The 27,323-nt window shown below is 38.5% G+C and overlaps 1 protein-coding gene across 1 annotated transcript; it reads right to left on the bottom strand.

Moving 5' to 3' along the window:
* Positions 1 to 5,177: 5,177 nt before the first annotated feature.
* On the bottom strand, positions 5,178 to 26,414 carry OPRK1 (opioid receptor kappa 1). The gene is made up of 4 exons (XM_027899452.1): positions 26,031 to 26,414; positions 25,211 to 25,537; positions 11,178 to 11,530; positions 5,178 to 6,683 (listed from the first exon to the last, which is right to left on the bottom strand). The coding sequence occupies exons 2-4, from the start codon at positions 25,468 to 25,470 to the stop codon at positions 6,151 to 6,153; spliced, it is 1,146 nt and encodes a 381-aa protein (XP_027755253.1). The 5' UTR covers positions 25,471 to 25,537; positions 26,031 to 26,414; the 3' UTR covers positions 5,178 to 6,150.
* Positions 26,415 to 27,323: the final 909 nt, after the last annotated feature.

The raw sequence follows: 27,323 nt of genomic DNA, 5'->3' as shown, positions 1-27,323 counted from the left end.
CATTTTAGAACATATTTCAGATAATGTGAAGAGAGATAGATTGCTTTATAATATGTATATATAATTGGGGTTTATAAATTAAAAGCAATAAGAGATCTTAGGAACCTGTATATGGGTACACATGTATTCACACCTCCTATTTCTCAGATCTCCTAGCTTTTATGCACTTTTCCTAAGCAACTGCTGTCACTGTCAATACAATTTTCTCATGCCATGTACCCACTATCAAGTCTTCACACCACTAAATCACTAATAGACACTAGCACCTCCAAAAAGTTTACTACAGAGTTTGCTGCAACTTTGCAGTGGAGTAAAAAGCAGCAGATATTTTGATATTCCTTCTAGAAGGGAAGTAACAACCTAAATCCCTACAACCATCAGTCTGCCCCAGGGCTAGTTTACTTATGAAGGAGATGGGTATTTCCCTTTTGAAGATCCCTAAGCCCATCTAAGGTGTTGCCACAGGGATAATCAAATCTGGGAACTGAATAGGAGAGCTGCCAAGTTAAAATCAGAATTGAAGGGAAAGCAGAATGAACAGGCTGGTTACTTCTATGATTATTTTCCTTAAGTGGTTGTCCTGGCTTCAGCTGAGTTAGAGTTCATTTTCTTCCTAGCAGCTGGTACAGTGCTGTGTTTTGGATTTAGTATGAGAATAATGTTGATAACACACTGGTGTTTTAGTTGGTGTTTTAGTAGTGACTAGCACAAGTCAAGATCTTTTCAGTTTCCCAGGCCCTACCAGAAAGCAGGTGCACAAGAAGCCAGGAGGGAGCACAGGCAAGACAGCTGACCTGAACTGGCCAAAGAGATATTCCATACCACAGAATGTTATGCTCAGTATATAAACTGGGAAGAGTTTGCCAGGGGGGATCCCACTGCATGGGATGGGCTGGACATCGGTAGACAGGTGGTGAGCCATTATTTGTCTATCTTGGTTTTATTTTTTTCTCTCTCTCTCCTCTTTTATTTCTATTAGTATTAGCGTTAATATTATTATATTTTACTTTGTTTCCATTCCTAAACTGTTCTTATCTGCCCCCACATGTTTCTTGGAGGGGCAGGAGTGGGGAGTGAGAGAGTGGCTGCACAGTACTTTGTTGCCATATGGTGTTAAACTCTAGTGGTGTAACCTAAAGCTGAGCAGTCCTTGCATACAGAGTGTGACAGGTTTTACCCAAGGCAGTAGGTGAAGCAGTTCCTGTGCTCAGCCCCTTCCCTCCAGCAAGCATCTCTCAGTGCTTGCACACCATCTCTTTTGCATTAGCCAAACGGATGATTTTTGGACGTCAAAACACTTTTCACTGAGTGGTGAAAATCTGCTGTCTGAGATAACTACCACCTTGCACATCAGTGCTTTATGCAGCAAACGCTCCCAAGCTGTCCATCAGGCAGCTCACTCAGGTATATGAAGAGGTAGGTAAAGCTCATTGGTTTCTGGACAGCTACAAAACAACATTGTCACCACAATCAATCATTTATGAAGAAAGATACAATTTTACCTCTGAATTATCCAAACTGCTGTATCTTTGCTCAGAATTTTACACTTTAGAAAAGGAGAATATTTTTCTCCCTTCTAGCAAAGCAAAGAGACTCAGAGCCCAAATGTTAACATGAACAGAAGATCTGAAATTAGTGCTAAATCTTAGCTTTCTAATTATCAGTTGCCTCTCAGTCCTAGTGTATCCCAAGGACATGCTCAAAGCCGTGAAATTGCCGTTTAGGAGACTCAGGTGTAACATTTCCATAATTTCTCATTAGGCCCAAAAATATGGTAAATCATACAGACAAAAAAACTAAGCACATGCTTTCTGAGAAAGCTTCAGCCTTAGCATTTTTCTTGCAAGCACAATAAAAAAACTTCACCTCTTGAGATATTTTTATCAAGTACAGTATCTAGAAAAGCTGAGCAATATATCCTGCTGTCTGCATGTGGCAAGAACGCTACAGGAGGGAAGAAATAGTTTATTTTTGCAGTTACATTAGTAATTTGTGACTAATATTTATAATGATTTTGAAGATATGGACAAAACTTGTACCTTTTGAAAATACTTTGTCAATTATCCCCATTCACGCATGCAAAGCACTGTTGTAGATACTGAAGGGGAAAACATTGCATTTTTGAAAGCAGTTTCTTTACCCTTTAGGACATCCTCTGAATGTCACAGTTGAAAAGTTAAGAAATTACTGAAATTACTAGCTGAGCCTCATTGCTTTCTCCTGGCAAAATATGAAATTCAAATAAAAACATCTGTTTGAAAAAATTCTTTATACAGCCTTAGACTTCCTATTAAATTATTAGAGTATAAGGTGATAAATAACTGTGGTGTTCGTGTGACATCATTTTTCCCCCCTGACACTTAAGACTCAAACATTTTCCTTGAAACACCTTAACTATCTTATACTCGTCTTAGTTCTATGACCATATGCAATGCAGTTCACTCTTCTATGCAGTGTAGAAGATACTTGGCACTAAGCAACGTGAAGAACATTTGACACACAGAGATTTTGTTGGGGGTTTTCAACAACTTTATAAAAATAAAAAAAGAAAACCAAAAGCACTGCTATTCCTTGTGGTGTAAGTTTAATACAGAAATGTGTAGAGTGAGTGAAATCCTCAGGAACAGAGGTCTGAATAGTGTTCCTGGTTGTTTTTCAACAATTAATTGTTCTTTTGCATTCTGTAAGGGTTACCCAGTGGCTACCGTAGAGAATTTAAATGTTAAGGAGAGAGAGGTGAATCTGAAATATCTCTCCACTCCCTAGTTAATTTTTAACCTGTACAATGCAGAAGTCTGAGGTTTCAGGGAAGAACTTGATCTTCAAACTTCAATAACTCTGTGGTAATGCTCTTCTCCTCTGCTCCCCAACGCAGAGACAAAAAGACATGGTATATTTTCCATATGAAAGATTTCTAAATTAAGACAAGCAGGGAATGCACACATTAATTATCCACACTAGTTGATTGAAATTTAACCCCACAAGCAGATCAAATGACCACATACCATACTTTTCCAATATTGAATTTTTGGAACCTCCAAAACAGAAGGGAGGGGAGACTGGCTGCAGCAAGTACAGCTTATTCCCAGGCTGCCTGCATGTGTCTGCCCCGTGTTGCCTTCCTCCAGGACTCTTGAGCCAGCACAGCCTATCCTTGCTACCCCATCCCCCACCCAGCACTACAACAGCTGGGCCAGGCAGCTCCACCCCTGCCTTCACCTCTCATTGCCTCTCAGAGGCAGAAAGTGAAGTGCTCTGCAAGGTTTAAATACAGGTTTCCAAAGTCACTATGCATGCTCCTCTGACCCATAATTGGGTTACCTGTTAGTCATTCCAGTCTGAAACTGCTGAACAAACAACAGGAATTTAATCATGTGGAAGCAGATTCTGTGAGCAAATACATAGCATTATTTTAATGTACTTTCTCAGGTGTTAGAAATATCTTGGCCAATTTTCTTCTGTTGTTCAGTGAAGTGTGGTAAGCTGCACAGTTTGACATGTCCAAGACACCTTTCTGCTGCAGCCAGACTAATTTGGCTGTTAGTGTTCCATGATTAAGTTAGACATTAGGAAGAAGCTCTTCACAGAAAGAGTGATTGGGCGTTGGAATGGGCTGCTCAGGAAGGTGGTGGAGTCACAGTCCCTGGAGGTGTTTAAAAAAAGACTGGATGTGGCACTTAGTGCCGTGGTCTAGTTGACAAGGTGGTGTTGGGTATTGGGTTAGACTCCATGATCTGAGAGGCCTTTTCTAACCTAGCTGATTCTGTGATTCTGTGATGATAGAAATAAACCTTTAGGGCACATTCTTATACAGCTTTTCAAGCCTAGTTGCTAGGATCTCATACTTCCCTCCCACTATAATAGGGATAATGATCTCCTTACTAAAAACACAATCACAAAAAAAATGTTATTAAAAACCTCCTTTCTGCAAATTAAGAACATTGATTTTTCATTACAATGCAGAGCACTGCACATAATGTGCAGAATAATAACTCTATTGAAACACAGATATGCATATGCAAATGGCAAATCGTGAACAAGAACACAGGTTATTTTGAATGAAAATAATTCATTAGAGTCTAGTTCTTTCCCATTTAACTTGCTCTTAACTTGATAAATACCCTGGCTTTTCAAGGTATTTTACCTTAAAACTTTTAATTTTTTTTGGCCATTTAAATGTCAGATTTTAACACACATAGAAAGGTCTATGTGTGTTAAAAAAAAATAAAGAAAGAGGAACAGAACAGGAGGCTAGACTCACTCAATCAGTTGTGTGAGCATCATTCATTTCCCCAGGTAAATAAGCAGCCTGAGGTCAACTATTCATTCATCATGTAGAAACAATCAGAAAGTGCTAGATTTGTCTAGAAAGGGTTATCTTGAATATTTCAATAACAAAGATGACTACATTAGAGGAGCTAGTTCTAAAGTACCACATTCCACAGTCTGAATCTCACAGCTCTGCTCCAAGCAGCAGCACCACTGAAGTCTCTGAACAACACTAACTGTTCAGCATTGATTTGGTACTGCAAGATGAATGTAGGAACACTGCATTTATCAATCTGATATCAAAAATATTTGGCATACATGACTATATTAACAATAAAATATGTGACTGTTCTGCAGAAGGCTGAATTTCTACAGCTCTTCCAGAGGAACTGAGCTGCCGAATACAAGAAAAAAATCTCGTGATTTATACTGGTGTGCATAAAGTATTTTCTGTCTAATAGAACCAAATCAGATTGTGTTTCTGATAAAATTTGCCATGCAATGAAGGCACTCACCTTGTTCATTATTTTGTATAAAGAACAAAGTTAACAGGATGATGTCTGGTGACCAGATCTGCTTCCATTGAAGATAATGAGAGCATTCCTCCAAACTTCAGCAACAGGAGAAACAGGAGTAATAATATATAATATCAAGAAGACAAAGGATTACAGACTGAAAGTTAGGCTCAATTTTACCATAATCTTACATTCAGTAAGCTACTAACTTATGTAGCCATGCTTTGCCATCTCCATCATCACAGGAAAACAGAGACAAAAACTGAATTCACAGGACTGTATCAAAGAAAACTGTTAGCATCAATAAAATGAGAAATTTTCAGTCAAATGTCATTAAAGCATTTAGTCATATTTAATTTCCTTTGTATCAACTCAGTTCATGTACTACTTCACTAGTTTCTAATTTGTCAAATGTTTATTTCAGTCTGCTCACAAATTATCCAGGAAAACAAGTTACATCACTATTTTTAAGTATGTCCATTTGTCCCCTTTACTGAAAATGGAATGAGAGTGTTTCTTCCTCGTAATTAACGCATCACAGCTTTTCATCAGTTTTATAAGAAGTGAAACATTTGAAGTTTTCTGTCCTCCTGTTTGAAATACATTCTGAAAGTGCATATTATATTATTCAGACTCAATAAAGAAACAATCACCTTGGAAAAGCACACATAGAAAATATTACACACAGGTGATTAAACACGTGCTAACAATTCTCCTTAAATCCCAATATTTTTAAATGTCAAAATTCTTTACCATACACAGACACAATAAAATCACTTTGGTGTGTAGGTAGATCATGCTTAAATTGGATTTCCACAGCACAGACAAAGGTTACAGACATATTAGCTGAGAACAATATTGATTATAGCTCTGGTGTTGTTCAGCAGAAACCTAAACACTCGTGGCTATAAAAGAGCATGACAAATCAAGTTGTCAAACTACATACTTTAGAATGGGGCAGAAGTTTCTAGCATAACTCAGTTTTATGACTAAATGTTGCTCGGTGTAAAGTTACACATTGTAAAGAGAAGAGCCAGAACTTTTTTAACCCAGAATCAGCTGGTACAACACTATCCCTTCTCTCCAGAGAAGTGTGTTTTAGTACTGGCTCAAGTACAGCAAACCTCGTGCCAAAACCTGACCCTCAGTCCATCAGCCAGGAACTTTTCACTTGAGCTTATTTTTGTGAGTTCCTTGTTTGTCAATAATAAACTTTCTTTAGGTCAAACTAATAGGATTTCTGAAATATTCCAGAAATGTCTGTCTGGACAAGTTGAATTCAAACTGCCGTGGTAATCTGCGTCAGTCCTAGGTCATTGGACTCCTCTCTCTCTTGAGGACAGTAAGACGACATTTCCACGACTAGTCATACAGGTTTGTTTGTCCCACATGCTTCCCTCATGTAGGCTGGGTCCTGCACCGTGTTTCTAACTCTGCTGGTGCTCTGCCTGTCCATCTTCATCTTAAGGGGGAAGCAGAAGTCCTTGAAACACCTCTTGAAGTTTTCATCCAAAAACGCGTAAAGGATTGGATTGAGGCTGCTGTTGGTGTAACCCAAAGCAATACAGAAGTAATAGCTGGATATAGCAGCAGTGCTATGGGACACATCCCCTAGTGCTTCAACCAGTACGAAAATGTGAATAGGAGTCCAACAGATGATAAAAACTGCCACAACCACAAGAACCAACCTGGTGATGCGACACAGGTTTCGGTCTTTTTCTCGAGACCCCGAGAGGAGTCGTACGCTTTTAAGGCGCAGAATCATCAGAGTATAGCAAACAATTATAATGAGAACTGGAATAACAAATGCAAAGACAAAGACACAGATTTTCATGAAGATGTCCCACCACACGTAATCTTTGTCTGGAAATTGCAAGGAGCATTCTGTGCTAGCAGTATCTGGGGATGAAGAAAGCAAGAGAAAATTACATTATTATTAGATATTCTAAACAGTGTAATTGTCATAGCATTAGCTAGGAAGTTATTACCATGTAATGTGATATTAATGAATGGAGTTATCATTAAATCACTCTAAGGAAAGCTTTCAGTTACCATCTAAAGTGGTTTTATGCAGCTCTCTCTAAAAATTACTGAGAGAGTTTGGGGCTTTTTAAAATTCATAACATTGTATAAAATTTGTTTCCCATGGGAGGATCTAAAAAAGCAGATCACAAAAACAAAAATTTGTAAAGATGTTTTCATTTGAATCTCACTGAGATTTAAAACCAGAATGAGTACCATATTCAGTGGAGCAGAAATCTCACCATTATTATCAAACTACATATGTTTTTTTCTGTGGGTGGAGGCAGATTTTTGATGTCATGAATGGTGGAAGCTGAAGGAGGTTTTCACTGTAGGAAGATTTTGCCAATATCAGATAATTTTGTAATAATCATTTCCCATGTGCCTTCTTCAGAGCAAATAGAACACACAAATTTGCATTCAGAAGAACTTATTTCATGGCAACAGCTTCTTTTCTGCTGCATAGAAGCAAATAAAATATGTGTACTCATGAAGTGAAAAGGAAGTACTCTTTTTGCAGATCATGTCATTGAAAATGCAGCCTGTGCAGAGACTGCAGGATCTGGGCCGCTGAGACCAGCCCACAGATTCCCCCAGAGTGGGACTCTGATTGTCCATGCAGGATTCAGAGTCACAAGCTGGCACTTGATGTTATGCTACAGAAATATTTCATCTGTGCCAAGGAAGCATCTAAGCAATGTAATATTGGAGGTTTCATTTGCATTGGGGCCTTCCAGCGTATAAAACATAAGGAAATCCAAGCAATAAGATAAATGAAAAGGCAAGACAAGGGGTAAATTTATGACTACTACCAGCAGTTAAACTCTACTGAAGACAAATCAAGGTAACATAGGGATTTTTCACTCTGAATTGTAACTTAGATTTTATCCTCTAAAGCACTGCATTGTTCTTTAGATTTTTTTTATCCTTTTCCCTATTGAATTTGTCATTCCTCTGTAAATTATTCTGCACTGACTTTTATTGAATCAAATCTAAGGGTAGAATGATTCAATATACTCCTGAACATCAATTCTTTCATATCTGTCTCAAGCAGATAACAGGACTCTGACTAGCAGGACTAGTCAGAAAAAAAACCAAAACATCAAACCGCATTTCCCTGCTATAGAAACGTTTCACAAGTCAAAACGATATTGCAGAGAATTTGTTTTGAAAAACAACTAGGGGAAAAAATTATCATTGTAGTGTCATACAGACATTTCCATGATGATATATCAGAAAGCTGTTGCTGGGCAATATTAAGTACTAAAATATTCAAATAGAAATAGTTTACAGCCAAAAGATAAATATTTTGAAGTTTTATTTTAAATAATATAACTAATGGATGATTCTGAAAGACGAAAATTGAAAAGATGTATTTTTCAAGCCTGATACAGGATGCTAAGATGGCAGCAAAAGTATGACTTAACAGGGTCTTGGCACAGAGTCAATTTGTTTAAACCCTTTGTGATCTAGGTTTTCGTAAGTGTAGTTGATTTTACTTAATTTTAATCTAGAAATGCCAATAATCATCTTGAAAGAAGTTTTCACATTAATTACTATGTACTGTTTACATTATTTTAGTAATTACTATTACTATTTACATTACTGTTATTTGTAGTAGATCACAGCTTAGCTGCAGCAGTAATATCACGATGCAGCTATACCATCTAGTAAAGCTGCATCCAGATGTGCAGGTCTGGATAAAAGCAAAGTGTGATCATGGATGACTGCTCTGGGTACCACATCCAGCTAGTCACTGAAACACACTCCCAGGGAAAATGGTCTCTACAGGTCTACTGGCATAATTTCATATATTTATCAAAATTATACGGTCATAGGTTCCACGCAATTCACAACATTACATATATCAAGTAGAATACACATTCCTGCCATAGTGCACAATATCATGATAATTTTCTGGAACACTGGAATAGAATAAAATCCAATTTATATTTTATTTTTACTGCCTGGAAAGGTGAAAAACTACATACAGTGTCACAAAATAAGTGCTTAAGACTTCATACTGACCTTTTCAACCCTGAAAGCCCAATATTCCAAATACATTGATATATTCAAGGAAAAATACTAAAATGCATTTTAGATGGTATTTTAGTGTAAATATATATTTTAATATGTTCAGTAAGCTACCATTTAAGATTAATTTGAATCTCGACATGGGAAATATATATATTGAATATATCATTGATTGTACCATTTTCAGACATCCATACTCCTCTGTGCTGAAACAGAACTCGATACCTTTACTGGCAATACTAAAAATACCTCTAATTTTATACCTTTTTTTTTTGTTTGTTTGTTTGGTTTTTTTTGTAGCTGAACAGTTTCTCAGAAAGAAAGGCTCCATTAAAGACAGAGAAGGAAAATTTACACAGATGTAAAATTTATTCTGCAGAAAAAATGTATCCAAAGGACACACCTGGGAGTAATTCTGTGCTGTGACAACAAAAGGGACTTAGTACAGTGAGGGAATTTTAAATCTAATCACTTTTCATTTGATGTTCAGTTGTTGCTTAAATCTGAATCTAGAAGAGGCCCTGAAGCATATAAACAACAACTGCTTTGGCCAACATAACATAAAGATTCAGTGCTGAGCTCCAGCTGTCAGAAAAAGGGAGGACTCCTCCAGCATTTATAAGAGCAATTCATGAACACACCAGACAAGGTAATTGACACTAAATGCTCAAGAGAGACCTTAGATCAGACAAGCAGGGATAAACAGTAGTGGCTGACAAACATTTGTCAATATTTCCAACCTCATTTAGCCCAGCTGAGCTCTGTATTACCAGTCTCTGTTTCACAAGTTAAAAAAAAGGGCTGCTTGCCATGTGGCATGGAAAAGGCATTTAATCATTGCGGGCCTCAGAGCATCCCCTTGATCTAAATGTGATGCTGACAGTGAATGACAGGAATATTCTATTTGTTAGGCATGCTCCAACAAAACATCTGAGTCAATGTCCCATGGCCTTCAAGATCTCATGTGTAGCAAGACAATCATTCTCCCCAAATATGCCTGCAAGTTAATGTTTCCTGAGCTAGACATTGTTTTATAGAGCCTGTCAAAACTTTACTAGGGAGAAGAATTACACTACTGCAGACCAGGACATTTGATCCCTCAAAGAACTGAAAGAAGGGTTTCCAGATGACTCTGTTGTCACTTACATACCAGAAGACCAACAACAAGAACAAAATCTATATATCTTCAGCCAAATCTATCAGTCCTCGAGCAGCTGTTACTGCAATGCTTTTTTGCATTGATCTGTGTCAAACAGCGTAACATTATTGCCTTTGCTAGATAAAACAGTGTCCTTGCGCAAACTTTACCATTTGACTTGGGAGGAGTGAAAGCTTTCTAAATAGCAACGGTTGTTAATTCAGGAAATTATTAATAATTTCTCAAAAGATTATTTACATCTCAGATGAGCCAAATAAATATGCATGCCTTGTGTTTTATCAAGCCATCCATTAACAGGATGATCCCAACCCAAGGACATCATTAGGAGTCTCCAGCCTTTTGCAAACACTGAGGTACTACTGCACTGCAGTCATGCCTGTGGATATGAAGTATACATGTGTGAAAATGCTCCTACCCTTTCCTTCTCAAGGAGGATTTCAAAATCAAATTTACCCCATAGCAAGGCAGTTTTTGTAACGAGTCATCAGCTACAGGGGCTAAATTCACAGTCCTTCATGGATTAAAAATTTTAAGCAAAGTCTACATATGGTCTGCATACATATCTCATTGACTCCATGTTCTTGTAGTTGCTTTCCTACCATGGTCTGAATTTCCAGTTCCTCTACTGCTCCTTATTCTCAGCTTTTCCACATAGCTATATATATAACCTCATCCTTCCTTAAACAAAAATTTGAGATATTGTCATATATAATATAGCTTGATTGTCTCTCTCTAGCTACTGACTTTTTCTTTCTTCATCATGCCTTCAAATTCTGTGAAATGACTGGTGATAATAAGATCCCAAAAATTCTTGTTTCTGCTCTTAGAGATTCATCAGAACTGCTCTCACACCCATAAAAAAGGACCTTAAGCCCACATTTCATCTTTCAACTTAACTGATTATTTTCCCCTGCTATCTACTAGTAGTTCTTGATGGTCTCATTCTAGTACAGACAATACTCCAAAGTCCATTTTTTTCTTTAGTGAGCCAGGGCATCTGAGTTTAAATTATTTATATGTCATACTGTAAAGTTCCACAATATATTTCAAAATGTCAGGAAATTATATATACTTTTTGAAGAAGGAATCAGCCAGGTTTAATCAGTATGTGAACCTTTTATGAATATTTTATGTCAAGTGAGAAATTAAAAGACTGAATTTCGAATGATCACACTCACCTTCTCTGACTTTGGTACCCCCAAGAACTATTGCAGATATACCAACAGAGGAGGACAAGAGCCAGATACAGATGTTGATTATCTTTGCTTTGAGAGGTGTACGGAAGTCCAGAGCCTTCACAGGGTGACACACGGCAATGTATCGATCGACACTCATCATGGTCAGTGTGAATATGCTGGTAAACATGTTGTAATAGTCAATAGAAATTACTATTTTACACAGCACATCACCAAAGGGCCAAGAGTTCATCAGGTACTCGGTGCTTTGGAAAGGCATAGTTGTGGTAACTAGAGCATCTGCCATAGCCAGGTTGAAAATGTAGATGTTGGTTGCTGTCTTCATCTTTGTGTACCTGCCAAAAAAAAGTAAGCCTTTATCATCTTAAAATATGATTATGCTCATTCAGATATGTATCAGTCAGGCTTTGCCATAGTTTGTTTTTTGTGGGTTTTTTTTAATGTCTTTTCTCATCTATGATGGAAGTGCACACAAATGGAAGACCTTTGGAATAATAGTGAATAAATTTTTCTCAGTCTCTCAGCTCCTGCATTAGCAGTTAGAGCTATTCACCACAGGCAAAACCAGGTATTTGAATATATTTAATCTAATTAGCCCAATCCTGGTTTCAATTCTATTTTTTCAAATCCTTCTACAAGAAAATATCATTGTTACACTTGCAAGTGATCAAAATGTTCTGTGTTTCCATTTCTTACAGCTAACTATCAGTGATTGCGAGTTTTCTGGGTTTGCTTTGTGGAAGCAGCAGTTATCCCATTCTGCAAAAAGAATCCATGTTGTCTTGTGATGTCTGCTGAGCCAGATTGTTTCTTATATGATAGTTTCTTGAATTCACTACACTTCCAGCTGATACAAGTTTTAGTAATTTCCCTTCCCTGTTCCTTCCTTGCCAATTTTTCTCTCTTATCATCAGCTTTTCCCAGTCCACTCTTTTATGACTGCTAATGCAAAAGATGATTATTGTTTAAGTATGATACCACAGTGGGGAAAAAATTGTCATAGCAATATTTTTTTTCTGCATTCTTTAATTTCATCAAAATGAAGCACTTGTTTTGTCCAGATGGTAGAGAACCTCAGCCTACACAAAAGAATAGGATCTATTTTTTGAGGTGGCACCCTGCTTTGTGCTGCCTCTATGACAGTTTTGGGGGACAGCCTGTGGGACTGCTTCCAGCCCTGTGGTGGACACAAAGGATGAAGGAGAGCCTTAACAGAAATATACCTAACACTTCTTTCTGAAATGTTTCCCCCCAACTAGTTGTGTTTGCTCATTGCTGTTAATTTATCATGGATTCAATGACAGATTTTTTTCCTTAAAACTGTTTCAGCCCCATATTTTGAGTGTGTGCCCAGACTAGAACGTGCACATGTAAGATATACAGAAACACATGTAGCTATATTTTGCTATATATCATTTATAATTTACAGTGGAAATATAAGATATGATCCCTATTAACACATAGGGCAATGTATCTATTTGCCTTTAAAACTTTAATAATTAAAATTAAATAAAATAAAAAATAATTAAGAAAAAAAGTTGAGCAGTGCTGTCAAAATGCATCCAATATGTAAATTAAGTATTCACTTAAAAAATTGGCAGAAATGTTATTTTGTTACCAATGTGAAATGTTAAAAATAGCTTTTTTTTCCTAAAATACTCTAATTAGGACTTATTGAGAAAATAATACCAAATGCTGGCTTGGAGCACAGAAAAGAAAACTGCAAGGGAAAAGAGAGTAAATCCTTCTCACCTACATACCAGCCTATCAGTCAGGGCTGGGCTTCTGCCCTCTCACCAGATCAATCTCCTCAACAGACCCTCCAGCAAGGGAGGCAGTCTGTCCTGTAGGTTGAATTATAGCCCTTTAGGCACCCTTCAAACACAAGCATGAAAGTATATGGCTAGAAGAAACAAATATAAGACATATTAACAGACTAGGAACTTTCTTCCTGGTTAAAAAAAAAAGAAGAAATATCGTCTCCGAGTGTATCTCAGATGTAAGACTGAACAAAACTTCAGTAAACACTCAAATTGCAAATCTCTGCTAAAATGGACTAATTTCCATTAAGTATGTGGAATGCAGTAGTAGAAGGATGACTCTGTTTCTATGGACATCACTGTTTGATGTTTGGAACTGTTGTCTTGTTCATATTGCCAAAAAAAAAGCTATGGGAAGTTGGAACGGTTGCATAAAAAGCACCAAAAATAAATGAAGAGAAAGTGGAAAAGATTCTCTCTGTGAGTAACTTACAGAGCTCAGCACATTTAGTTTATCAAAAAGAACACCAAGAGGTGATCTGATTACAGCGTCTAAAGAGCTCACAGGGAGAAGATAGGAGGTACTGAAGAGTTTTCAAGGAAAAGTATAACAAAGACAAATAGAAAAAACTCTAAACCAGACAAACTCAGCTTAGAAACAATGACAGATTTTTCCTAACAGCTAAGTTGATTACTATTGGGAAAAAATTACACAAGAAAGGGATAATTTTTCCATCTTTTGTTGCCTTCAAATCAAGGTGTATTGCTTTGAAAAGGGTCTGCTTCAGTCAAATACAAGTTACTAGACTCAACACAGGGATATTTAAATAAAATCCAATGACCTTTGATAAGCAGAAATGACATAACTAATCATTCTTCTGAATCATTAATTCTGTAGATCTTTAAAACTTCCCCAAGGAAGTTTTTTTTTCCTCTTCCCAGAAAACTAGGGAAAATATCGAAGATTTTATTAGCCTTGAAAAAATCAAATATCTGCAAGTCTTTATATCTGACATTTCCCATTCCTTGCAACCTTAATTCTTTTTAGTATGTGATACTTCAACCATGCATAAAATATTTTCCCAGTGTCCCTTTTCCTTCTTCCTAGCCTTCCAGTGGAATAGGAGAGAACTGCTGCAACATAGGACTAGATTTTTAGATATCTTCAGCTTCAAATGTTCTACATGTAAATTGAGCAAATTTGATTTTTTTGGACCATGAAACAGATGCACAAAAAAAGACTATTTTACCCACTACTATTGATCCAACAGGAAGGAAGTCTTATCATTCACAGGCAGAAAGAAGTAGAGAATCATCCCAGCATCAGCATTTAGACAACTTTCAATGTAACCAAATCAAACCTGTATATGGGAATGAAAATTTAATGGGGAAAAATAAAAAAAAAAAAAAAACACAGCATGCCATTTCTCCCTTACAGCTTAGTGAAAGATTTAACTCATTTCAGGGGTGCATATGCACATAAAAAACCTTGCTTTCTTAACCTTACCTAGTGTGCATCTAGTACTTTCCCACAGTTCACCAGCCTGGCAGTTTCATGACTAGCTGGCCTTGCCCTAATCCACCACAGTTCACATCCCCCAGATGCCTCCTTGCCCCTCTCATTCTGCACCGGAATAGGCACCTGACCCCTTCTCTGACAGACTTTGAACAAGAAATCAGAAGACCAATAAATACTGCTCCAACAAATATTACATTTAGGCAATCGGTTCTCCCAGGCACTGCAGAAGGACCATGCATACCGAACTCAGGGATGAAGGCTGCACTGGTTAACCTCAGTAATTCTAAGTACAAGCACGTTTTACTGATGCAACCTCAAAACTCACTGATCTCACACTGGTAGTGTAAAGAGCTTGATTGCTTTCACCTTAAAACATTGCCCTCTGTATACATGAGATATTGGCCTTTAAAGTTGTAAGCTAGTATAGATTAAATCGTACATTCATTTAGAAGTTCATAAAATTCAGAAATGTCTTTGAGAATCTGAACTCAATCATCCAAATGGCCTTCAGTGTTTTTAATTAAACACCGAAAAAATCATTAAATGCCTTCATGCCTCTCAAGATGTGTGCTTGCAGGCTTAATCAAAAGCCCAGTTAAAGAAAAGGAGTGACTGCTGTTGCTGTCAGACACTTTGAAGCTGACCCTGACAGAGTCCACGAGGTGAGGGATTTAACTGCTTTTCTACAACTTATTCTATTGCACCAAAATATAGAAGGAAATATTTCAGGTGATTTGGGGTTTTCCCATCATACCCTCCACTGACCCAAATCGGAACTTGAACAAGATCAAAAAAGTGATTGTGTAATGAAATCTTGTCTGTCTTTGCCAAATTAAAATTATTTATCGATACCTGCTTTCATTTAAGTTAAAAATACTGCTATCTGCTTTAATTAGTTTAGCAGGACAGAAAGGGGAAACCTGGACATAACTATAGCATAGATGGCAATTAATGACATTTTCTTAGGGTCTTTGAGATGTAAGTTTCAAAGACTATTATAATAGTTGTATTGCTGTATAAACTGTTCGTGTGAAATCCCTTGTCTAGGAAATGATTTCATAAATAATGAGATTTCATAACAGAATGATAACTTTTTTCGTGCTACATAGGAAGGGAAAGTCCCTCTTTTAAGTCAGCCACTGGAATCTAATTTCAAGAGGCAGCAAAACCTCTGATCACTTAAGCTGGTGAATCTCAAGACTGTTTGTTAAGCTACAAACAGGCATCGTGCCTCTGTAGACTTTAAACAACTGGAAGTTATATCAAAACTGCAGAAAAATAGTCAAGATCAAACATAACACTTTCATTTGGGTGGGGGTTTTTGGTGGATGTAAGATGGAAGCTTTTAAGAAGCAAGTTTAAAATTATAACTATTTAAACGAAAAAATTAAATTCTCAAAAATAAAATTCTCAAATCTGCTACAATTAAGGCTGAGTTCACTTTCCAAAAGCAGAAGTTTCGTTGAGATTACCTTTAGACTGACCCCCAGAAAATTTCCCCCATTTCTCAGTTACCTCCTCATTACTGCTCTTTTCCTTCTGGAGTAGAATTTAATTTGCAAGTGATTTTTAAGACAGTAGATAAGAATTCACACCTCCAGCTTAAGGTATCAATGACATTGTGGTAACGGAAGAGAGAAGCATGCTATTGAGGAGTTGGTATGCTTTCAGAAAAAAAATCTGCTGGTATAGCCCCTTAAAGTTATTATCTCAAGCAGAGGAGGGGAATGAGATTCTAAAGTACACTGTGACATTAGAAAAGCTAATAAAAGCTGAGAAGGAGGGTCTGGTCAACCCATTTCACTGTAACTGTCATAGGATGAAATGTTCCCTGCAGTATGAAAAGAGAGATGGGGAAGTGAGCAAAGCGAACTATGCACTACCACGTTCTCCATAGGAGAACAGCAAACATGTATTTTGGGCAGATACCTGAGTCAGTGAAGGAAAATGAAAGCTAAAGCACATCTAAAAACAAATTGCAAAAACATCTATCAGCAGGATGCAGGCTCTGTTCTACTAGGTTGCTCTGAGTGAATTATATGGAGATCGAGCAGCTCAAAAGCCTAGTCAGAAAAGGTCTAAATCTCAGGGATATTATCAGACTACACTCAATATAATACTGCATCAGGACAGGAAGAAAAAAAAAAAAAAAACAACTCAGGAGGATCTACTCCAAACCCATACGTGTTGAAAGGATGGCTCAGCTACCTCTCAGATCTTCGTAATTCAATATAAAAGTCTTATGCCAGTATGAAATGAAGACTGAGGTAGTTTAAAGAATATAAAAATTTATGTCTTACAGTTTCCATGTTCGTATTGAGTTATATGCTATATGTTGACTAACAGCTAGAATTTATCAGTACACAGGACCCTGGAAAATACTTTAAATAAAGGCAAATATTGTTACTGCACATATTTAAAGTTTGCCTGTCTTTAACATCAAAGTTGTTAGGAGCTGAAAAAAAAATCGTTCTCTACAAAATTGTGTCCTAAAATGGAATTCTCTTTATTAATAAACATCTGAAAATACCTATTTTTAAGCAGCTTAAAGAAAAAAATGGCATGGTCTTGTCTTTTATTTTCCCCTCAGGGAGCATAATCTACCTGAATGTCGAAAGGTATCATAAAATCCTTACAATATACCACTACCATTATTCCTCTGAACTAGCCATAAACGGAGGATGAACAAGACCTTGCAGATTTAGATTAGATGGGGAATCTTTTTTCTTGAGCTGAAGAACAAGCTTCTGAATTAGAGAAGTTCAAGTCTACATATATCTGGGTCAAAGTGAAGAAAAAGTCACGTTACTTAAATCAAATTAACTATTTTTCCTCCTTTTATGATTAAAGCTTTTAATGTTTTATGTGAACTTGAGCCTATTTTTCAAGAAATATGAAAATGTTAGAAACTGTGAAATTTTCTCTTCCATGATCTTGGTAGGAGAGCTTGGAGGTCAAGGTGCTGTGATTTATACTGTGGCTTAAAATAATTATTGGGCATGCAGAATTTCTCAAAATTAGTGCTTTATCTAAAACCATTATGTCTAATATTATTATTAAAGAGCCTGGACAATTAGCTTAGACTATTTGACTGATTTTTTTAATCTCTTTTGGCAAGTAGAGATGAATATTAACCTTTTCAAGCAACTGACTCTTTCTCTTGAAGAACTTCATGCTGCTGCAGATGCTTTTCATTGATCAGTCATGCTACGGGGAGTTCCCAGCATGTTACACAGAGTATCATAATCCTTCTTTTTGCCACAGGTATATTGGTCTAGTGAGTATTGAATCAATGTCTCTGATAGCATCCACCTTTCCCATTGTTCTTATCTCTTGGAAGAATTTTTTTTTTACTTTTTTTTTTTTTAATGAAGGGCATGATCTCTGTCAGCAAAGTGCTTCCCATGGGAGAGGAAAGTGAGTAGGACAGAGATTGACTGGCAAAGAAGATAAATCTCATGCTCAAGGTAACATGGATAGCAGTTCCAGGAAAAGATTTCTTAGAGTCTTACTTTTCTTTGAAGAGACTCTGATCTCCATAGGTGTATATATATATGCAGAAGTTGGTTGGAAGCAGTTAAACCTTAAGAATGTTTGCTTCCCCTAGATGTTTCTGCAGGACAGAAATGAGGAAAGAACTGAGAAACCTCTCACTCTGGGGTCTTGGGGTATCAGTATCACTCTTGTTCCCAAAACAAGGCACCTGGTCTCCGTTTTGCCATAGGGATGAATAACAACTGAAACTGCTGGGAATGTTTTACAGGACAGCTATGCACTTGGATATGTGGAAATCCAAACCTCTGTTCAACACTCCTATAATAAAGTTAAATGGGAGACAAGGGACTTTGCTTTATAACAAGTATAGAATCATGTAAGACAACAAGTGCACTTATTAGTAGTGATCCAGCTGAAAGTAAAGTCATCAGTCCCTCTTAGGAGGCAGCTGGGAGGCTTTCCCTGGACTCTAACCGTTTATCTGTTTTCCTCACCTGCTCCAGGGAAGCACACAGCACAGACCAACTGAACACACACATTCCCAAAGGAGAGGATTCAAGCAAAATTCAGAAAACCTTAGGACACAGTCAGCTGAACAGCACAGCCGGTAACTTCCATGGCGTAAATCATCTTCTTCTTCTTCCGTGCACTTTCACAAACCAGTCATTCTGAAAGGTGTGTCTAACAGGAAGTCCTGATGCAGTCCATCATCCAGCAGCAATGTAAAAAAACTTTTCTGAGTGTGAATACTAAATGAACATTGTATAGATTGTCTGAATTATTCCTACCGATCAGCTTCCCATCTGTTACTACCCAAGGAGGTTTTTACCAGTTACCCTGCAGTAACCACAGTGGCTAGACTACCAGCAATGCAGTGGAAGGTGGATTTAGCTATGTCATCAGTCAGGAATTATCAAACCCTCTGTTTTCCATGTGCAACAAAGCAACATTTGGGGAAACTAGATATTCATGCAATGCACTGCTGAGTGGCACTGACTTTTGGAGCAGAGATGAGCAACTGTGTATTACACATGTGGATTGACATAAGAAATGGAGAAAACAAAAAGGGTTCTGCTCATTTTCTTACTATGTACTTGCAGAAATTCATATACTGAAGAAAATTGTGTTCTCATACTCTCTGCAGAGACCACAGAGATTTCACTGCAAATAATGTCTCAAAACTGAAAATAGGAAACTGCCTAGAATTAATTTTCACTTCCATGGGGATTAGAAGATGAATATAATGAGAGTTGAACCCTCTGGCTTCAGGAGATATAAATATTTCAAAGATAATACACAGGCTAGCATACCAACTTCCCAATAGAACCATGGAAATGCTGTTCAATTTTAAATATTCTTTATTTATATCCTTTTTGCATTTTGTAGAATGCCAACACAGTCAGACATTCCTCTTCAAATATCCTTCTTCTGTCTGCACACATCTCTTCCTCATAATCCAGTTTGTGCACTCATGCTTGTCTATAGACAAAATGACATTCCTACTTCCTTTGCCTCTCTAACTTCACAAAAGAAAATAACAATAAATATAGGACAAATTCTTCTTTGAGGAGAAAAGCAGAGATTCCACACTTTGCAAGAATTATCTGATATTTGCAGATGGGAGGATCAAAATGGAGAGATAAAGTAAACTTCCTGGAAGCAGAGTTTATCTAAGTTTTTCTGGATGCTTTTTCTTTAGAAAGAAATATGTAACTGCGATAAAAACTCTTCTTAAGAATCCATCTGTTTCAGAGAATTTAACTATAGGGACAAACTAATCACGGTTTGAACAGACAGCGAGAGTAGGCAGGACAGGAAGATTATGCTCCCTTCTTCTTAATGGAACCCAGGCAATCCAAATCACACAGTCAAGAATTTCCTGCCATAACACCCTTTCAGCAAATTTAAAATCCTCTCTCAGAAAAAAAACTAAATGAAGTGTGCTCATTCTTCCCTCATTTTGTCCTCTTCACCAGAAGGGCTTAGCCTGTTTACCCTCCCCAAGGACATCTCCCCACTATGCACCCTCCCCATGCTCCATCCAAGATCATAAGCTTCCCACCACTCTCCTGCCTGAAAACAGGCAAGCTGTCTCCAGCTTTCTGCCTTGCCAGCAGCCAAACCAGAAAGTTCTTGTGAGTTTTCACTCCCTGCCAGTTCAAAAAGGCTCTCTATAATTCATCTGGCTTCCAGACACTGATTCTGGTTATGCCTTTCTCTGAAATAAATGATTACCTGGCCCAGCGGAAATGTCTGGATGGATACCAAATTACTTTTCAGAAGCCAAACAGATTACTCACTATAAGCTATGGCCTCTCTTTAATACTGTCTGTAGTAAATATTCCTTTAAAACCTTTCCTCTGCTCTCCCTGCTTATTTTCAGTATCAGCTATTCTTATCACAGCATCAGCATGAGATGAGTTTCTTGTCCGCTTATAAATTCCAGGTCTCACTTAGTCACTGCCTATCAGAGTTTTAAAAGTATTAGAAAAATTTACATTTTGTTTAAGTGGTCTGTGCTTGTCAGACTATCAGTATTCTTTTATAAAATTCTCCTCTTCCATGTTTCCTGCTGCCTTGGTCTTTGTGCCATCTGTAAAAGCTTTTGGTAATGATCAGCCTTCAGAGTTGTGATGGAAATTATGTCAAGTTTGGACAAACACTGCAGAACTTATCAAAATTATCTCCATTCAGTGAGGCAAGGATAGATGCTCTTTGAAGTCCTGTGATGAATTGCTATCAATCCCATTCGATGCCTCTCTACTAGTAAGGTGTCAGATGTCTGATTAGGGAAAAAACAGGTTAAAAGTCATAAACTTCATGAACAGTTCAGCCTTTGCCTTGAGCAACCAAACCCTTGATTTCATAAAAGAAGGAAATTATCCAAACTGTCAACAATGGGGAACAAGTAATTCAGTTATATTGACTCTTCTGGAGCTTCATTTTTCATTTCAGAACAATATTCTTTCCAAATTTAATTTAATAAAATTAGAACAATAATTTAAAGAAAATTAACGAGTAATCTTTTGGTGTTATCAAAATCTATTATTAATTTAAATCAATGTATTTTTCTGTACTTTTTTAAAAAAATACTTTCATTCTTGTTTGGAATGAATGGTGGAGAATGGTGGAGAAATTTTAAAAACTACTTGAAAAGGAGTCAATCTTATGTGACATTTCTTAATGCACTCTTCCTGTTGCATAAGATGCCATTCAGTTCAATGAACACAAGAACAAAAATGTGTAAGTGGTTAAATTTTTTCTTCAACGTTAGACTAAGCAGAGGATTACAACCTTTCCCTTTTCCCTTAGGAATCAATCTACATATGTGGGAAACAACCTCGTCTTAAAACTTTTTTTGAATCTATAAAATTATTCAGTTCACTGAAAGCTTGAAATATAGATTTAGAAGAAATGCAGGATTGGCTATTTAAGATCCTGTTGATATCAGATGGTCTCAGTAGATAACTTCAAGAATAATGGAGGTAAGACACATACATAGAAAAAGTGCATCTGGAGTGGATAAAAGACAGCACCTCTCACAGTTTTTACCAGAGTATGTTTATGGTTCTGATAAGGGCAAATCCACAGTTAAAATTTTAACTTTAGTCAGCAGATTTTTCTTCCCCTCCAGCTGTCACAAGAAACTACCATTTTGTTTAAAGCTAGCACTGAATTTTAGAAAAATAAAGTCATAAGGGAGGAGAAATGCAGGAAAAAGACTTTATGCTTCTGAGGACAAGTAGTTTTATTTATCATCTTCAGCCAACTATTTCACCACCAGAAATATCTTTGAAGACCTCAGAGGCAAAGCTAATCTCAAAAGAAAATTTTTGGGGTTGAGATAGACTCTAGTCATGCCAAGAGCCACATATAGCTATATGTCTTTACTTAGGTGAGGTCAGATAACTTCACTTGGTACCTGGAAACCCATTCCATGGTTCCTTTTCTCCTCCATAGGAGAGGAGTACTCTTCCCACACAGTATCTGCATTTCCCACCAGTGCAAGAGGCAACGTGATTCCCTCTTGATCTCTTACTCTCCCTCCAGGAAAAGCAACAGCAATAGAAGAACGCTACATCCCACGTGCCATGGCTTGGCATGAACAAGGCACTGTTCATCCCCCCAGCTGGCTGCTGACTGACAGCAGACCCCCAGGGATGATACACATGCCAAACAGCCGGTCCAAACATGGGGAGAGTTCCTACAAACCACCCACCCACACCACAGTGAGAGCCGACTGCCATGGGCATGAACAGACTGCCAGTCCCCTGCGTACTCGAGACAGAGCCTTTTCTACAGAGTAAAAATAACCATTCTACATGTGTCTAAGGAGTTCAGGGTGTTTACAATAGTCCTAGTCTTGTTTCATCAGTGTTTTTAATGATTGGAATTTGGTTTTTAATCTAGCATTGCTGGATGTTTAAAGACAGTGATTACCAGATCTCCATTGTACTTGTGAGGAAACCAGTTCACAGGGCCATGAAGTGACCTTGCAAAACAGGAAAAAGTGTTGAAGTCTGGTAGCAAAACCAAGAGAAGAATCCAGGTCTCCTGATAAATAGTTTAACAGGCCATGCTGTCACCACACTAAAATAACATTCCCACTCAGACTTCCAACACAGATCTCTCCTCACTGCTACTTTTCAGAGTTCAGGAGTTTGTCCATGTGATTGAAATGTCATTCTCATTATTTTTCCCTCTGAGAAAACTCTGAGAGGGTTTTTTCTCTCACCAGAAACACACCCCATCACACCTCTAAAAGATTTTGGACACCCAGCATTCTGTGCACAAGCTGCTGAGATGCTGACTTACTGGTCTCCACGAGCTTCTCTAGCAGCACTTGTGCAGAAGTATTAAAACCAGTCCTGTAGTCGTAGTAAAGCAAGAAATTGGCCAAGGCCTGCCTATACCACAGTCTGTGGCTGAATTTGAGTCTGTTCCTGGGGCATCTCAAGACTCTGGAATCTCCTAAATCTACCACAGCACTGACACTGCAACAAGTTTATTGAAAGCCTCAGAATATAGGAGGTCTTTTTTTTATCACCCAAAAGGTGACTCAGTGCCAGGCTGAAGGGGTCAGGCAGTTAGACTAGGGGATCATTGTAGTAGTCACAACTGAGCTATTCTAATAATATCAGATTATGTTTAAAAGAGCAAAGGGAGAAACAGCAGTGCCTGCCATGGCTGCCAGTCCAGGGTTTAGAAGTAGGAGAGCAGCTCTGGAATTCAGAGCTGAGAAATTTCAGCAAGGGGCCTCACACAAACCCTGTACTCAGCTGGAGGGTAAAGAAGAGCCGCAATCTGTCCCCATTCCCCTTTAGAGTTGTGGCACCTGGAGGAGAGGTAATGCAGGATGTCTGGGGGACACGATTTGCCTAACCCTTACCATCTTCTCTCAGAAGCTTCCCATAGACCTTGATTTTCCTCACAAAAGGACATCACTGCTGGATACATTGTTACGGGTCATTAAAATCTATCCTAAGAGAAAATCATGAAGAGAATGGATGTGAGGGGTAAAGGGAGGAAGATGAGAGGTAAGGACAAAAATATACCTCTTGTATGAATTTGAAATATTTTAAAATCATAAGGAATGTTTGAAAACTGTAAGCCTGTAAACCTGCATTTTGGCTTATGATTCTAGAAGTGGTTAAAACATTGGCCACAGAGAAAACCTAGGAAAGAAAGATACTGGAAAAAAAAATAAGAAGAAGGAAAAAACAAACAGGAGTTTTGTCATTCTTGTTTATTTTTTTATTATGTAATCAAGAGGTGGACCAAGAGGAAATTGAAGGACAGGCTAATATAGGAAATAGTAGGAAAGCAAGCCACTGCTAGAACCTCACAAAAATAGTCTTAGGAGAGTAACAGAAGAAGAGAAAAAAGCAAATACATACGCACCAGTATAATCTATACATGCTTACTTTAAGGGCAAAGTTTGGATTTATTTCGCTGCCCAGGCCAGTTAATCAACTAACACTGTTGGTGGCTGATGGCTTAGAAAATCTCTGCCTTTGCAGCTGTGTGACTGTCAAGTATGGAGCCTCTCTTCTTGCAGAAATACAGAAAGAAATTAAATCTTTACTCTGAAGGAAGGGCAAAAGGGCATGCAGGGTTATAAAAATTACAGCATCAAAAAGCTAGGGTCAGCCAGTTCTTTCAAACTGACCACAAGCATCTTTCTTTATTGCACAATTAAAGGAAATTTTATTTTCATTATTCAGGAGTTATATTTGGTTATAACTCATCTTTTGTAAAATTTCATCATCTTGCAAATGTTTGACCCCTCTTGTGCATGCTTTACTAGCAACATCCCTTCCAATACCCCCATTTTTTCTGTGTACAAGCTGATTTCATCTGAGAAATGAGTACTCCGAAGTTTTGGGGGTTTTTTTCAGAATTTTTAGCAGGATTCAAACGGACTGTAAAAAGTCAAAAAAAGTTGCATGATTTCAGTCCCCTCGGTTGCTCATTATAGCCCTGCTGATCTGCACTATCCAAACAAGCCTATAAATTGCAAATTAAAGGGACAAAAAGAGGGAGAAAGCATAGCGAAAGCTAAAATACACACCAATACACAAGTGTAAGTGTTGGTGCATTTCACTAAGTGATTTAATGTGAAAAATTCACTAACACAGACACAGAGTTTTCTCCTCTTTCCTGAAAAACAATGGGAAAGGTATTTTACCACCTTCTCTGCTTTCTTCAATCCAACATCAACAACTGGAGTTACACACTGCTAAACAAAGAAAAAACATTCCTTGCTTTTCCTCCTATCTTTATAATTTCCCTTTTTTCCCCACCCTGTTAAACAAATCACTGAGTGCCAAGGGAGGAATATATCAGTGTCCACACGACTGGACACATAAGCTGTGCCTTGGGGTCTCATCACAGTGGAAAAAAGCTGCCTTGTAGAAGTTTCTTCCACTCAAGCTTTTCTCCCTCGGATGCCAGCAGCCTGTGGTCCCTAGAGGGCAGCCGATGAACACGGCTCGGGGCACAAAGCGCCTTCCCTCAGGCTGCACAACTTATCACTTTTAACCAGCTTGTCTCTTCTGTCTATAACTGCATGTCCAGACAAACCACTTTAACTGGAAAGTTTTGGGTCGTTTCCCTTGCTTTTTTCCAGCTCTTCATGGATGTTCACCCAGAGAGCTCCCACAAACCACCCCTTCTCCACCCTGCCAAATTTAGGGACAGGCTTCTGCACTTCTTCTAACCAGTACACAAAGCCTCCTTACCTTATGATGACGAACATAACCAAGGAGTTTCCCACCAAGCCGACAACGAAGACCACTGAGTAGACAGCAGTGATGATGATGGGAATGGCGGGGGAGATGCTGGTGTGGTTGTGCTGGCCATCCCCAAGGGTCCCAGTGGCATTGCTGTCGTAGTCTGCCCAGCCGAGGAGCCAGCTGCTGCTGGTGCTGGGGGGTCGACAGGGCCCCGGGGAGCAGGTGGAGTCCAGCTCTTCACGGAAAATCTGTACAGGGGCATCCATAGGGGTACAGTCCCTGCAGGCTAGAGGGAGACCAGGAGGAGAGTGCAGACAGCAGGAGGCAACTGTGCTGGAAAAGAGGAAAGAGAAAGAAAGAAAGAAAGAAAAAGAAATACTATCACAGCCACCAAACATTAACACCTCTGACACTTGTACGTGTTAAAGGGAGCTCTGCTGTGATGGGAACGGTAATTTGCTGAGCAGAGATTTAAGCAAATCACATTCATATTAAATAATTGCAAGTTTTACATTTGCTATGTAATGCTGCTTCTCCAAGTGCACAAGGAAAGTTTTCCTCCACTTTCAGAGATTGCACAGAGAAGCGAACCAGATGGGAACAGTTCAGATCCACCCCCACACTTTAACTCTGTCTTTCCCATCCTCCATATTTATGTCAAAGTGTACCCTAGCAAGGGCTCCTGAATGCCTAAGCTCTGCTGTAAAGGGGAAGGAGACAGAAACCCACCATCTCTCTGCACACCTGCTTTAACATCCTGCCCCTGAGTTATTTTTTCCTGATCCCATACCTGCTTTTAAAGAAGAGACACAATGACAAAAAATACCTCTTTCAGTCCAGAAAAAGGAGAGGAGTCCTCAAACAGATGTTCTTTGCAGGAAAAGAAAAGAATAAAGCAGCTGTGCTTGGCTCCTGAAAGTACCACCACCCTTCTAGGACTTTTGAACCTGAGGCACCTGTGCTCTCGGAGAGGCGTGCTGGCAGCAGAGCCGGTTGTCGGGCTTGAGCTGAAACGTGTAGCAGCGGCAATTGCTGCTGTTCCGGCTCCCACCACTTCGCCTTTTCTCTCTCAGGCTACCTCTGCCTCCCTCCCGCTCTACCGGGGCTCCAGTAGCACTCTGCACTGATGCACACGTTCTCCTCTGTCTCTGTCCCTGCAGCTCAGAAGCTCACATGACTTCTTTCTAAACACTGAGAGGCAGATAAATTAAAATAAAAGCAAGAAATATGTTCTGCAATGAATAAATGCTTATTCTTAATACACTTCTCCAAGGTGCCTTTCCTCATTCCCCCTGCTTTCCCAGGCCTCAAACAATGATCCTTTCTGTCTTATTGAACCCCACAGGATTTCAGATTAGTAGATGCTGACTAAAACAGGAATCTTCAATTTAAATGCCTTGACTGATCCATCTGCTCTTTCATGCCCAGCTCCACAATTCTGCATCCAAAATGTTTTTCACTGGGTCTCTGTGCCCCTATTCCTTTGCACCTGCAACTTGAAAGAAAGTCAGAAGCTGGCTACCACAGCAAAGGGGGGCACCCCCATTACTGTCCTTAGTTTATTTAAGCTAACCTATACCATGCAAGAAGCCAAGAATTCCCTGTAGCATTGCCAGAGCTCCATTCTCCTTAAGCTCCAGCTGCAACCAGAAACGGAAAGAAGGTTTGTGCAGAAATCACATCCCTCAGAGCTTATCCCTAATATACTCCCTCAAGCAGTGGCTGGTACGGCACCAATATGTGTTCAACATATCCCTTAATTTGCACACAGACCTTGAAATCCCCAGCAGGAGTCTCTCTAAATGGCAAACTGGGGGAAGAAAGGCAAGACCCAGAGTTGTTCTTACTCCTTTGGTAGAGTCTGAGAGCAAACAGACTGGCTGCATCTCAAAGTGTGAGCAGAAAAAACAGTCTCTGAAGAGAATAGAAGACTGATGTGCTTCTATGGGTATTTGGTGAAGCCCAGACAGTTAGGAAAGGGGCTTTGGGTCTCCTTTATCCTTTCCCAGTGGTGAAATTTCACTTCATGCTCCTTTGTTGAGTGTCTATTTCTATTCTAAAACGATTTTTTTCTAAACCTATAATCAAGATGAGAAATTATGCCAGCTCGGAGTCAAAA

Source organism: Empidonax traillii, unplaced genomic scaffold (genome assembly GCF_003031625.1).
Source record: "Empidonax traillii isolate 1590-97213 ecotype Southwest subspecies unplaced genomic scaffold, ASM303162v1 scaffold667:size605846, whole genome shotgun sequence".
NCBI classification, from domain to species: domain Eukaryota; kingdom Metazoa; phylum Chordata; class Aves; order Passeriformes; family Tyrannidae; genus Empidonax; species Empidonax traillii.
Note: the sequence above shows the minus strand (reverse complement) of the source record. Positions and strands in the feature narration are given on the sequence as shown.

Excerpts from the sequence above, each read along its gene's own strand:
- OPRK1 (XM_027899452.1), bottom strand. The coding sequence starts at position 25,470 with ATGGATGCCCCTGTACAGATTTTCCGTGAAGAGCTGGACTCCACCTGC. Across the intron at positions 11,531-25,210 it reads GTTATGTTCGTCATCATAAG|GTACACAAAGATGAAGACAG; the intron begins GTAAGGAGGCTT and ends TTTTTTTGGCAG. Across the intron at positions 6,684-11,177 it reads GGGTACCAAAGTCAGAGAAG|ATACTGCTAGCACAGAATGC; the intron begins GTGAGTGTGATC and ends CTTCATCCCCAG.